General features: G+C 33.3%; 2 protein-coding genes across 2 annotated transcripts; both read left to right on the top strand.

Moving 5' to 3' along the window:
* Positions 1-3611: 3611 nt before the first annotated feature.
* LOC136822258 (uncharacterized) lies at positions 3612-13674 on the top strand. Its single transcript, XM_067078497.1, has 3 exons — positions 3612-3711; positions 11248-11772; positions 12072-13674. The coding sequence occupies exons 1-3, from the start codon at positions 3631-3633 to the stop codon at positions 12546-12548; spliced, it is 1083 nt and encodes a 360-aa protein (XP_066934598.1). The 5' UTR covers positions 3612-3630; the 3' UTR covers positions 12549-13674.
* Positions 3687-5192, top strand: LOC136822259 (uncharacterized). The gene is made up of 2 exons (XM_067078498.1): positions 3687-4159; positions 4410-5192. Exons 1-2 carry the CDS (start codon positions 3774-3776, stop codon positions 4990-4992), a joined length of 969 nt encoding a protein of 322 aa, XP_066934599.1. The 5' UTR covers positions 3687-3773; the 3' UTR covers positions 4993-5192.
* Positions 13675-13819: the final 145 nt, after the last annotated feature.

Below are 13819 nucleotides of genomic sequence, written 5' to 3'. Positions count from 1 at the left end.
ATAAAAACTCCAGCTCATCCCAAAGTGTACTATACTAATCAAAGGAATGTTTATTAGAAAGTCGTTAAAAAGATGATGACCGTAATGATTGCTTTCCCATGCTTTTGAGAACTTAAGCTTTCTCAATGATTAAAATAACTCTCTTGTATTTTAATATGATTTTATCATGAAGGTTTAAAGAAAAACAGGAGTTGAATGTGTCGGTAATTGGTTGTTAAAGTCTTTTGATTTCTTTTATGAAATATATCAAAAGAAAATACTAAGCTCGCCCGACAAAATACGACTTTTTAGTAGAACTCAAGATTTCTCTGAATATTCTTACTATCAATATTTAAGATTTCTAGCCTTCTAATATACGAAAATTAAATAAAACTTCGTCCACGAAACAAGTTTATGTTCAATTTCGTTGTCCGTTAAATTTTGTTTCTTGAAAAAATATTTTCTCAAGCCAGAAAATGAAAAGCTCTGTATAAGCACACACGATTTCAGATTCAATTTGTAGACATAAAGTTGCTGGAGAATTTTGGAGGAAAGTACCAAGTAATAGAATTCACCTTAAAGAAAACATTGATCGAAAAATCTTATCATTTCATGAAGGATTGCCAAGTTTACAGGCCTTTTTTTAGTCCTAATATTTTCTTACACTGATGTCAGAAAGAATGGATCTCGTCTCATCTAATTTCTAAAGCTGAGCCAATAAGATTTCACCTATGGATAAAAGAGCTCATTAAAAATGCACGATATATGAGATTATGAGGATGCATACATCGTAACTTTTTTAATGGTAAGGCGAGCTTGGTTACAATAGTATACATCTCCTGTTTCTTTATACCTCCATGATTAGTCTTTTCATTTCCTTCTTTCGAAATCAAGAAAAATTGGTTTCGCAATTGTTATTACTTTCTCGAATCAAAGTCCACATTCAATTCACAAATAAATTGCTCGACTGTTCTGATCAACTGAAATCTAGTGTATAGCATATATGACAAGTTTTTGAAGTCGATGCAGTATATATATCCAATCCAAAGCACCAACACAAGAGCTTAATTGCTTTCCCCATGGTTTCGCACTTGCCATGGTTTCGCACTTGTAGGGTTAATACAATGGAGAACTACAAGAACAACTTCTCATGTTGCCTTACCTTAAAGTTACTCCGACTCATATTAATTTGATTTAGCTTTGCTACCATATAAGAGTATGAAGCGGACTGGAGGGACTGCGTACAAGTTTTTCAAATCAAATGTTGTTATTTTAACTGCAATAAGTGCCTGTGTATAAGATCATTTCCTAAGTATTTTTCGCTTTTATTGTAATTTTATATTCAAAAGTAAAAAGGACAAAACAATTATTATGCAATTGTTGTTAAATATTTTTTCTACCAATATTATAAACTAACTTATTTTTGGTCTGTAATTTTTTATCAAATTCTTTTCACGTGTATGTACGTAATATTTTTTATAGAATTTTTCCAATTTTGACGTTGATTCTGCATCTCCACGGGATTAAGGCGGGGTCAAAATGCTTGCAACGTTACAAATCATTTTCAGAAGCTCATTTTGGGCTCAAACGAAGCGTATGACTAAGTAGAATAGGATTCAGTCTACGCAGATGTTTTTTCATTTTGAAATTTTGCGTAATTCGCAAAAATCCTCAATTTTGCGCTATTTTGATGACGTCATAAAAATTGAAATTCAAATAACTTTTGATAGAATCATTAAAATAATTTCAAACTTTCACCAAAGATGCATTTCAATGCAAATTTTCAAAAAATTTCAAAAAATTTTCAAAATCTTGATGACGTCAGCATTTTTTAAGGATTTTAGTTTTTTGCCTAAAAATTGATGACGTCATCAAATTTCATTAAATTTTTTCTTTAATTCTGAAAACATTAATAATATGCATCTTTGGTCAAAATTTGAAATTATTTTGATAATCACATCAAAAGTTATTGGGATTTCAATTTTTATGACGTCATCAAAATAGCGCAAAATTGAGGATTTTTGCGAATTACACAAAATTTCAAAATGAAAAAACATCTGCCTAGACTGAATCTTATTCTAATTAGTTATACGCTTCGTTTGAGCCCAAAACGAGCTTCTGAAAATGATTTGTAACGTTGCAAGAATTTTGACCTCCACGAACCCGCCTTATTCCCCTTGAGATTACTGAACACAAGAATTTATAATCCAAACACAAGATTCAAACTCTTTTCTACTTTTTTTTTTTTTAATTAAAACAAAAAACAAGTCTATCCGAAAATATTTCGATACTTCTTTTATTAACCGAGATTTTCGAACTATCTTTCCAACGTGGCAAAGCTTTTTTGAGACCGTGACTGGACCCACGATAAAGAAAGTTGAAGTGCTAAAATAGCAATTTTCGCCCGAACTTTAGATTTTGAAAAACTTTAAAATACACTAAAATCTCAATTTACTTCGACCATGACTCAGATGATTGTACTGTACTTTCTGCAAGCAAGCTGCAAGTTCATTTAAGAAGAGGCATAATTAAAAGATAAAGTGAATTACTACTTCAACTTGTCCCCTCTAGTAGATTTACATAAAGGGAAACTACAGACAAATATACTCAGTACAGAAATCCATTTACATGTTTTTTCACGACACACCTCTAATGCCAATTAACTGATTGGTGATTGTTTGAGTACATCAAATGAAAACTGTCTAAAAAGGCAATTAAATGATGTGGCTGTTTTGCAATAGATAGTTATCATTTAAATTAATGTCCGAATAGTTCTCCTCTTTTCTGTTGTTCTTTTTTTGCTACCTAAAACAAGGTAATAGAATTAATATTTAATCACATTCTGTTTTATACATGATAAGACGGGGGTATTTTTTGTCTCTGAGTAGCTACGAGCATGCTAGAGCCCCCAAGCAGTAAGTTTGATTACGATATCACACAATTTTTTTGTCGTCAATCATGATCTCGAAAATCAGCAAAAAAATTTGGATAATCACGCATCCCTTTGAAAAAGTCCAAATCACGCATCGAGGCTCGAAAATCCTCAAAATAACGATCACGTTTCGACCTCTGATCACGCAATCGCGAAAAAAAAAATTAGAATCACGTAATCACGCTAGAAAAAAGTCCCTATCAAGCCATCACGAAAACCGCTTGGGGGCCTCAGTCGCATCAGTAATATCAGTATAATATCTACCAACTTTCCGAAGCTTGTTTTCCAACTACCCAAAGTCCTGGTCTTTTTCCTCTGGAAACGTGGCAAAGGAATCCTAGTGTGGGAATGAGAATCTTATACAAAACGACGGTACCTCATTGAAAATTCTACACGTTGGTACCTTTTTCGTTGTGGCCGCCCATGAACTTTTTAGGATTTAAAAATATGACAGGACGGAGGTTTATATTCATTGTCTTTTTGAGGCTTTATGATAATGTCATGAAACACACAACTTTCGCTCAGACGACAAAATAGGATTGAGACTGGAAGAAAATAGATTGGGAGCGTGATTGATACACGATGATGATGACTTTTCGTGAAACAAACCCTCTGGTCGACTCATCCGCCAGCGCCACGCCCTCATTACCCGCCCAGTATATAAACCCCCCGTTTTCCAATTTAATGTACGCGATATGCTTCGCGTGCAACAAAAGATAATGTCATTAGCAGGTATAAAAGAAGACTCGTGGTTGATCAACGATCAAGAAGTCACTCTCTTTCAAAAACTGACTGAAAAGGTATAAATTTTTTGTATATTCTTTACATTTCTTAGTAATTTTTCACTTGAAAGTCATCTAAAATGAGTACCAAAGAGTTATACAACAAATTTAAGATCAAGGCTAGCAACAAAAACAAATATGATGCCGGTCTTAGAGACCTTTTTGGTTGTGTTGAAAAAAACATCAAAGAACATGGTCATGAGCCTATGGCCAACAGAAATATCATCCCAAACAAGGGTCATGTTGTCAGTCAAGATCCTGAGAACTATCCAGCCACAGACCATCTCTTTGAGTTGAAAGCACACTACAAAATTGAAGATTTCAAGCGTAATTTTGTCTTGATCATTGAGGATATGGAAGTTGGCTACGAGGGCTATGTGAGACATTGTATTCCCAATGTAAAAAAACTCATAACACAATTTAGAGAAAGTAAACTACCAATCGTATGGACCAATTGGTCAAGAAGGTAAATTGCTTTTTTTCATTGGTATAATATATAGCTTTTTATAGACCTTTTTTCAAAGAGGCCACCCTGTTGAATAATTATCTAGTCCAGCAGAAAAACAATCACTTTTCAGACTTTTTGGGAAACTACTGTATCATTAAAGACTTTCTTTGAGACTGAGAACACATTATTTAATGCTAATAATACTCGCTCCCTAGTTTCTGAGTATATGACAATATTCTTTTAAAATACTGTATTTCTCACATTTCAGGCATGATGATGGACATTACAATGCTGTCGACAGATATTATGGTCCTCAAGCTGTAACAGAAGGAACTAACCCATGCTATATTGCAGGTGAAGATGGTATTGATACTGTAGCTGAGCTTGCTCCTCAAACCCAAGATGAGTATTCCTGCTCAATTGATTCTCTTCACTTATCCAAATTTGCTGATTTAGATGATGATGGGCGTGAAATTCTTTTCCCAATGCTCGAGGCTTGGGGTGTGAACACCATTGTTCTATGTGGAGCATGGACTGATGATTGTTTATTGACAACTATTTTTGATGCTGTTGATAAATATGGTTATGATCTTATCCTTGTAAGAGACGGTGTTGCAACAGCCACCGTTTGGGGAGATCCAATTTTAGAAGCCCTCATGGCCTCAACTTGCTGTGATATGACATGTGAAGGAATTGTCAAACATCTGAAAGAACACCCTGATCTTGTTGAAGCACCAAAAGCACCCTTAAATGGAAATGTTTATAAAACCAAAACAAATTACAGGGAAGACAGAATGCAAAAGGAAATTGATGCATTAAAAGAAAGAATCAAAGAGCTTGAAGCAAAATAACTTTGGCCAATAGGCTTTACAAACATTAGAAAAATATATCATTATCTTTTCATTTCAATTAAACTTGGTATATTTATTATTTTAGAATATTTAGTTACCCTTTTATGCAGTTATTTAGTTTTGTTTTGTTTTATGTACATTACTACGTACATTATTATTTATGTTTAAAAGTAAAAATAAGCAGATGCTATTAGAATGAATTTGTGTAAAATGATCATAATCACCTTAGTTTAGACTTTTTAAACTCCTATATCAGGATTAGAAACTAGGGCTAAAGTAGTCTTATATACTTCTTTTATCTTTCCCTTTGCAACAATACAATGCTGATTGCTGCATTTCACACAGCCCTTTTTTCAGAACCCTTGGCCTTTCAATGTCTTGCCTCACGGGCGGCTGTAAAATCTCATCCTTCATGACACCTCTTTTATTTGGTTCAATCCGTGATCCTAAGGTGTAGACAATTTCTCATCTTCAATTCTCTGAAGTAAGCAGAAATTTGATGCAAGAGCTAGATTGTCAACAAAGTGCCATAAATAATCGTTGAATAAAAGAAGAATTTAAATCTTAACACATGGAGAATGTGTCTACTTCGCATCTATTGTTTCATTTTCAAAACAAAGTTAAAACGCATGCGTATTTATAAACTGTTAGTCTTTATTATACGCAATACACGTAAGAGTATAAGAGGAATGAATACGTAAGAGTGGTACAGTGACTTTTGGTCGGGACTGTGGATGATGAAATTTGTCGTTCTTTTTAATGTTGCAAAGTAGGCACTTTCTCCCCCTCTTAACCCTATTATTATCAGGCTTTTTCGGATTTTGTATTCTCAAGGGGGGGTGTTTTCCACCAGCCTTGCATAACTTTTGATCTAGAAAAGATATGGACTTGAAATTTGGCAGAAATGTTCTCTACCATAAAAGGAGTTCATAGAATAAAGTTTGGGTTGATGACGTCATCATAAAGGTGATGACGTCATCACAAACTTTCACACTTATCGCTGACCAATGAAAAAGTACTATTCAATAAAATAGCAATTAAAGTTGAACGAATGGAGATTTTTCAATTCTGTTTTGAATTTCTAAAAGCCAAAATAATTATCTTTAACATATTTGCCGGTTTTTAACATACTGATAAAATTGACGTTTAAAATCTATGCAGAAAATGAGTAAATCTTTTCAAAAAACAACGACGTCATTTTTGATGACGTCAGCGGTTTTTGAAATTTTTTTAAGTATTTTTCAAAATCTATTATTGATACCTAAAACCTGTCAAAATTTGAAGTAAGTTGGATGCCTAGATCAAAAGTTATGCTAAATTTAAGATTTTGGGATTTTACAGGGTTTTAGCTGGATTTTATGATATGCCTGCACAAAAAAGTCGTAAAACCTGATCTGGTCGGTGGATAATTGTAAAATTTGGTATACATGCTGCTAATAGGATTATATTAAAAGTCAAAAACTTTCAGAGTGTTAAAAAAAATTTTCAGTGAGCTATTAGCAAAATAGTGCCAGCCTGGTGGAAAACACCCCCCCCTGATAAAAATAGGGTTAAATACTTTCATTTTGAAAATAGTGAAACATGGAAAAGTTTTCATTTTTTTATGGCTTTAAAAATCGAAATTGGGGATTTGGAAAATTTCCTGTGTTTGGAATTTTGCACAAACAACCATAACTATGGGCACTTCGTTGCCAAGATTTTTGCTTGAAATCAAAACTGAAACCACTAAAATTGGCCTGCACTCTAAATCCTGTAATCTTGATATACAACCTTTAGTCTATACTGCCTTAGAGGAAGATATTTTTAAATCAGATTTACCCAAATATTGTGACTTCCCAAGCAATTTAAAGTACCTGAAAATCAGGTCCGTCTTGGTCCAGTATTAAGTCTAGTTGCAGTCAAATTTTTATTTCAGATCAGTCTACAGACCTTCTAGAAATGTGATCTCTAAGGGTCCTGGCCACTTCTAGACGCTTCGCAGCAGCAGCTAATTAACTGAACTCGTAGCGTCCTTTTGGTAAACCTTTAGTAGTCATTTACCAACCCTTAAAAGACCGTCTAAAGACTGGTCCCATTTTCAGGTACTTTAAATCACTAAATATCAACATGTTTTTCCTTCTGTTGATCTTCAGTCCGATCAATTTATGTGTCTATTAAATTTGGATTGTCCTCTAGTAATCAATCAGGTCAGACTGAAACTCCTATACCAGGGTTAGAAACTAGGCTAGTCTTACCATTTTTTCTTTCCTTTACAACAATGCTGACATTTGTCGACACAACTCAATTCTCTAGAGAAAACAGGAATTTCATGCGCAAGTTAGATTGTCAACAAAGTGCTGCAAAAAATTCTTGAATACAATAAAAATTTACAATCATAAATATTTTCATTTTGAAGATTTTGGTGCAAAAAGGTGATGTAAAGAGATTTCGGCTTTAACATAGAATGCAACCCCCCTGGCTCTTAGGGGGGGGCTAGAGCCTAAAGTTTTGGTTGGGGGCTCTTTTTCCCTAAGATCAGGGGGGGGCTACTTACTCAGGGGGGGCTATTTGTTTAGGTCTGTTGACTGGGGGCTAACCTAACAACTTTTTCCAAGAACTAAGAAATTTTTCTTACTTCTTATTTTTGATACCCTTACAGTGCACTTTTTCAAAATTTTCCAAGAAAATGTGGAATTTTTCCTCTAAAATTGACCAATTTTGTGCCAATTTTACCAAAAAATCGGCCTTTTATCACAATTTCCTACCCTTACAGTGCAGTTCAGTGCAGTTTTGTAATTTCCTACCCTTACAGTGCACTAGCTGAACTATGAAAAACCTACCCTTAAGGGCCGAACTTCTGGTAGGCATTTAAACCTTGAGTGCCCCCCCCCCCGGGTGTAATAATGAAGTCGTACTATTGACGTTTGTTGATTAGAATTTCAAAGAAGACATTATACATTTGGTATCTCTTTCTCTTGTGTGGACATGCAAAATGAAGACCTTGCATTGTTTGAAATTTTTTCCATTCTAACATTTTGTTTTTTGTGTATTTTGGTAGGGGGGCTGTCTATTTCGAATTTTGGTGGGGGCTAAATCTCTGGGGGGGGCTGAAACTTCAGGGGGGGGCTTCAACCCCTCTGCACTCTATGTTTAAAAATCAAAGTAAATATTATGATTAATATCATTATTGAAATACCAAAACCAACTAAAAATCTTCTAAAGACAAGATATCAACAACCAAATTTCTGACATCCGCACACAAGTTCACCATTTTCTAAATATAATTCTTGTAAATAAAATCTGTCTCAATATAATCTGCTGCGGAGACAAAATGATAGAGTTTAATAGAATTCAAATTAAATAACGCCAAGCGGTAGTGCATGTTGAAAAGATAAACAAGAACAAGAGTGGAATATTATCAAACAGTAAAAATTAAAAAAAGATAGAAACATGAAGATTGAAAATAAAAAAGAAGAAATCAACTTTTTCAATAACTGTGCTATAATTATCATTTTGGGGCCATTCAAAAAGTACTTACAATAAAATATAAGAAAAATTTGACGCCCTCCCCCTTGTACACTTGCGTACTCTTTGTCGGTACCCCCTCTTGATTTTCTGCTTCTTCACTTTTCATCTTCAATTTCTTCACTTTTTCAAATTTTCTCTGTTTGATAATATTCTATTCAGGAATATCTTTTTAACAAGTTTGCTCTGTAATTCACACTATATCAAAAGTTATAGCCTTTTTTGTCCCCGCTGTAGATTATATTGAGACAGCCTTTAAGATTTAGAAACTTTTAAACTACTTGACTTCATAAGATCTTTGGTAAAATACACTTTTTTTATAAGAACTTTGGATGAGGGTCAAGTATTCTTAAGAAATTGCCAAAATAGAGGGTGAAATACTCTTAAGGTACTCTTACTTTTTTAGACTTGACTTTCATGCAAACACGAGAAATGATAAATTTGAGTTTGATACTTTTGAGTGCACATGGGAAGCTAAAATGCCTGGTTCTGCCTCAAAGTTTCAATTAAGTCTAACAAAAAGGGCAGTTTTTCTGTTAACCAAATTCAAAATGACTGGTTTCTTATCAAAATCTGTGAAACTCATCCTAGAGGATATTCTTATGATTTGGCCAATTTTCACCCTGATATTCTTATAGAAGATATTCTTATTAAAAAAAGTATGTGTTGTCTAAAAAAAGGTTTTTATATTTTATTATTTTATTATTTTATATATATTTTTTTATTAAAACCCCCTGAAAAGTTCAAACCATCTTGTTTTAAAGATAGCTTTGCTGATCATGGATGTTTTCTGCAAAAGGTTATACACTTAAAACATTAAAAAAACTGCTTTAACCCCAGGGGGACAAAACACCCCACTAATAAACCTGATAAAGCCTTGAAATTTCATGAGTTCTCCTAAACTTTAGTTAGCTTCACTTTCCAGTAAACATTTTCTTTGCTGTCCTCCAAAATTTGACTCCCTTGACATTAGTATTATTTGAAACTGACCCAATCTTTTAAGAAATATATGGATTTTCCGGCTAGTTCAAAACGCAGGTCACAAGTCACAGGTCATAGACACAGGTCATACAAACTAAAAGACCGGAAAACTGTAGCGCACTTGTATTATATAATTCATAGCATGTTTCTTAAAATATTATATGCAATGGAAATATTGAATACAAAATGTGCTATTTATAAGACTTCCAGGACAAATCATCAGCTGCAAAGGAATTGGCAAAGTGACTTTTAGATTAGATAAATAATGATGCCATCACAAAATAACATCACCAATTTACAACAAAATGTTTTTTCATGCTCAATAGGATGCTGACTGTGGGAATGGCTATAGATTGACATGTTATGAAAACATTAAATGCTCCAAGAGAGCTGTTTTCGACATACGAAGCTAGTCACATCATTTTTATAAAAAAATAAAAACAGGGGGATAAAAATATTCAAATTTTTTTTCAGCCGGGGGCTGCTTAAAGGTGAGATTTTTACCTGACTACATATGTACTTTATATACCTTAATTCCATTAATTTTTGCGCGCCTTTTATTTTCGCGCAGAATACGTGTGTGAAAATAAAAGGTGCACAAAATAGGCCTATTTAGGTGCGCGCATTAGTGATCGTTCTGAAGGTGTAGAAATCTCATCTCTTTTAATAAAATGGGACCTAGATTCATAATAAATATGCCTCTGGGAAGTAAAATCAAGCTTAAATACACACTTAAAGTGAGTAAAACTCACTTTAAATTGTCAAAAACACTAAAAAAATCCCAGAAATTGCAAGATGCGTGAAAATTAAAGGATGCACAAATAATCTATTTTACTAGCTGGTCGAAAATTAAAGGTGCGAAAATAAAAAGCGCGCAAAAATTAATGGAATTAAGGTATAACATGTGTAACACACGTATAACATTGAAAAGATAATTCCTATTGCATGTATGGTATAGGTGTAATACATAATACAAGTATCACAGGTCCATGTTATACACGGCACAGAATTTGAAAGCAAATGGTAAGCATGTGAATAGATTTTGATCTGTAAAAAGGTTCTAGATCAATAAAATACCTTCAGTATGATATTTTTGACGATAACAACTGTTTTCAAACATTTTCTTTTGTATTTCACAGTAAATTAGGCTGACCTGGGCCAATGACCTGTGACCTGTGATCTGCGTTTCGAACTAGCAGTGGATTTTCTTACAAATTTTGAATATCTTTGCAACAAATTACTAAGGTATAGCTTTCAAATTTTGGGTTTGAATTTCCATTTTTTGTGATGATGTTATAGCTTCATAATAGCGTGCTGTTTTAAAAATATTAATAATGGCAGTTTGGCGCACTGTACTGCCTTGGGACCTGGAAATTTCAGTCAGATGGAAAATCACTAGTGGGGGATTTAATGCTTTCAGAATATCAAAACATCATTTCTCTCGAAATATTTTCTACTTTTACATTTTTAACATAAGTTCTTATCAAAACAAAAACTGCCCACATCACCAACAGATGTTCAATAATTTTTTTTGAGTTCCAAAACAACCTTTTCATGATAATGCATCATCTTACCAAATTTTATGACTTTTCAACAATTTTTCAAGATTTTATGAGGGGCGATGTTTTGACCCCCTGAACTATAATTCCTAAAAATAGGCCCAGGCTAGGTAGGGTTAATCAAAGTGATCCATGTGATTCAGACTTTTCTGGTGGTTTGATCTATTTTTCTATTCTTCAAAGTTATCATTTATACTTCTTTGTCTTTTAGATGAATCCAATTACAAGATTGAAACTGTTCCATCAGAGCAAGCAACTTTTAGTCGGCAATACAATACGTTACACATCAACAGCTCATAGAGCTAGCCAAATATCAAATTTGGAGGACACAAATGAACCATATTTTAGGAATGTAAAACTGATAACACCACAAAATTTGAGCTATTTCATGTACAATCATTTAAAGTTGAAATTTATTGAGGAAAGTGTTGAATCACGACAAGCTGGTGTTGAACTTTTACGAAACATAGCCGCAAATTATGATTATTGGATTGTTAGAAACCAACAAGATATGTTATTATATTATCGTTTACAAATGATGCAGCAACGGCTAGACTTTCTTAAACCTGTAGGTTTAGACTATCGACAAAAATTGCGACACATTCAAAAAAGTCCACCTGTGCTGATCTTCTCTTTCTCAGGAACATCTTATGAATCTAAGATGGTGTACTTACGTGGTGTTTCTCCTCAATCGGAAAAAGAATTTCTTCATTTGTTTTATCCAATTACTAAAAAGGTATACATATTTTAATCTATGTTTTCTGTCCTATAGCAGCCCATAGATTGATAGAATTGTGAGATCTTTATCCATATGATTTTTATATTGATACTTGGCTATTTATGTCAATTCCTCTCTAGTAGTTGAGTCATTTTCTACCAGGTCATTAAAGAGCTGCTGTAATATTTTTATGTGATTTTTTCCGCAACTTTTCCAAATGAATTCAAATGTACTGTGCAGTGCCTGTTAGTCTGAGTTTCAATCGGATCAAAGTAAATTTTCAATAATCTCAAATGATTACATATTTTACTCTTTAGACAAGTGTAAATAAAGCTGACATGCAGACACGTGTATCAACTATTGAAGAGGAATTGAAAATCAAACAGCCATCTGTTATCCGGGAATTACTCAACATGCCTTGTTTCTTCATGGATCCAGTTTGCTTGAATGACATCAATCATAAATTCATACACAAATATTCAATGCCCTACAATTTCGATACAGACAAACACACCCTAGATGTGTTACCGCCAATCCTAGATTTACCAAAAACTGGCCTCTCTGTAGCCACTCATTTCAGCAATAAAGCTAACAATAAGGTTATAGCTAAACTTCCAACCTATCAGCTGAAGGGAATTCTAGATTATTCATACCCAAACCATAATGGAAAAGGACAACCAGAATGCTTATCAACCTTTTTGGTTGAGGCAGAACTGGAGGAAGACAAAGACCGCACTGGAGGTCAACCACTTAAAGGTAGACGTGGGTTCAATGTTCCTCCAAGGCAATATTAACAAATTGTCGTGTTTCTTGGAACTGGAGAATTTCTTGTCAAAAAGCTTCAATCACTTGAATCTTCTAAAAATGTGGATTTTGTACATTTGTTAACTTAACAATTGAAAATATTCGATACGCTTGGACCATGTGTTGTGACAAGAGTTTAATAAGCTAAATACACATGAAGTTTCAACATTAAAAACAGGATTATATCTCGAATATATATTACCGGGTGCACCAAAAAAAAGTATACAGGTTTGTCGAGATATTGTGAGCTTCAGAATGGAATTTTTTTGTTCATTCTTTTTTTATCGTACAGAGGATGCTCTAACTTGAATTTTGAGCTATCATACATTACGTTTGAAAAAGTAGTTCAAAAGTTATTTTAAAAAAACTGACTTTTTTCCATGTTTAAATTTCAAAAAATCATCAAAAACAGCGAGCAAACTTCTCTCTTGACACTTACCTTCTTTACACATAAAAATACCAAAAAATGCAACTATGTTCATCAAAATTCATTACAGAATTAAAAAATATATGGTAAAGCAAGCTATTCCCATGTGGGATAATATTTTTCGAAAGGCTGACAAAAAGTTTTGGAAATCTCCAAGAGAGATTTTGATGTTATGTTGTGTGCTATGTGAGAAAACTCTTTAAAAAATAAATCAGCATTCCTCGACTAGTCGCTCAAGGAACTTGGGTCTGCATTGAGTTTGATCGTGTTGGAAATGTCCAGGACGGGCAAATAAGATGGAGAAACTGTTGGCAAAATATAAATAAGAAAAAAAACAAAACAAAAACAATAAAATTGTGTTTTTGCCATTTTGTCTTATTTATAGCGTGATTGCTGTTTTTAATGATTTTTTTGAAATTTCGACATGGAAAAAAAGTCAGTTTCTTTTAAATAACTTTTGAACTACTTTTTCAAACCTAGCGTATGATAGCTCAAAATTTAAGTTAGAGCATCCTCTATACGATGAAAAAAGAATGAACAAAAAATTTAGATTCTGAAGCTCACAATATCTCGACAAACATGTATACTTTTTTTTGGTGCACCCGGTATATATTATTTTTCTTACTCAAAAGTTTTGTAAATTTTACCTAGCATAGTTAGATTGTATACAATAATTCTATTATAGTCTACCATGGTTTGTTTGATTTAATTTCGAGGGGAACGGTTTGGGCTGATAAGAAAGATGAATGTTTCTCAGATATTTTATGTTTTATAATACTATTGGCTTCAAATTGACTGGCTTGATAACTAAAATCTTCAAAACTTAACAAGATT

Source organism: Clytia hemisphaerica, unplaced genomic scaffold, assembly GCF_902728285.1.
Source record: "Clytia hemisphaerica strain Z4C2 unplaced genomic scaffold, Clytia hemisphaerica genome assembly, whole genome shotgun sequence".
In the NCBI taxonomy this organism is placed as follows: Eukaryota; Metazoa; Cnidaria; class Hydrozoa; order Leptothecata; family Clytiidae; genus Clytia; species Clytia hemisphaerica.
Note: the sequence above shows the minus strand (reverse complement) of the source record. Positions and strands in the feature narration are given on the sequence as shown.

Coding starts and splice junctions, on each gene's coding strand:
- LOC136822258 (XM_067078497.1), top strand. CDS start 3,631: ATGTCATTAGCAGGTATAAAAGAAGACTCGTGGTTGATCAACGATCAA. Junction 3,712..11,247: donor TTCAAAAACTGACTGAAAAG/GTATAAATTTTT, acceptor TTTGTCTTTTAG/ATGAATCCAATTACAAGATT. Junction 11,773..12,071: donor TTTATCCAATTACTAAAAAG/GTATACATATTT, acceptor TTTACTCTTTAG/ACAAGTGTAAATAAAGCTGA.
- LOC136822259 (XM_067078498.1), top strand. CDS start 3,774: ATGAGTACCAAAGAGTTATACAACAAATTTAAGATCAAGGCTAGCAAC. Junction 4,160..4,409: donor TGGACCAATTGGTCAAGAAG/GTAAATTGCTTT, acceptor CTCACATTTCAG/GCATGATGATGGACATTACA.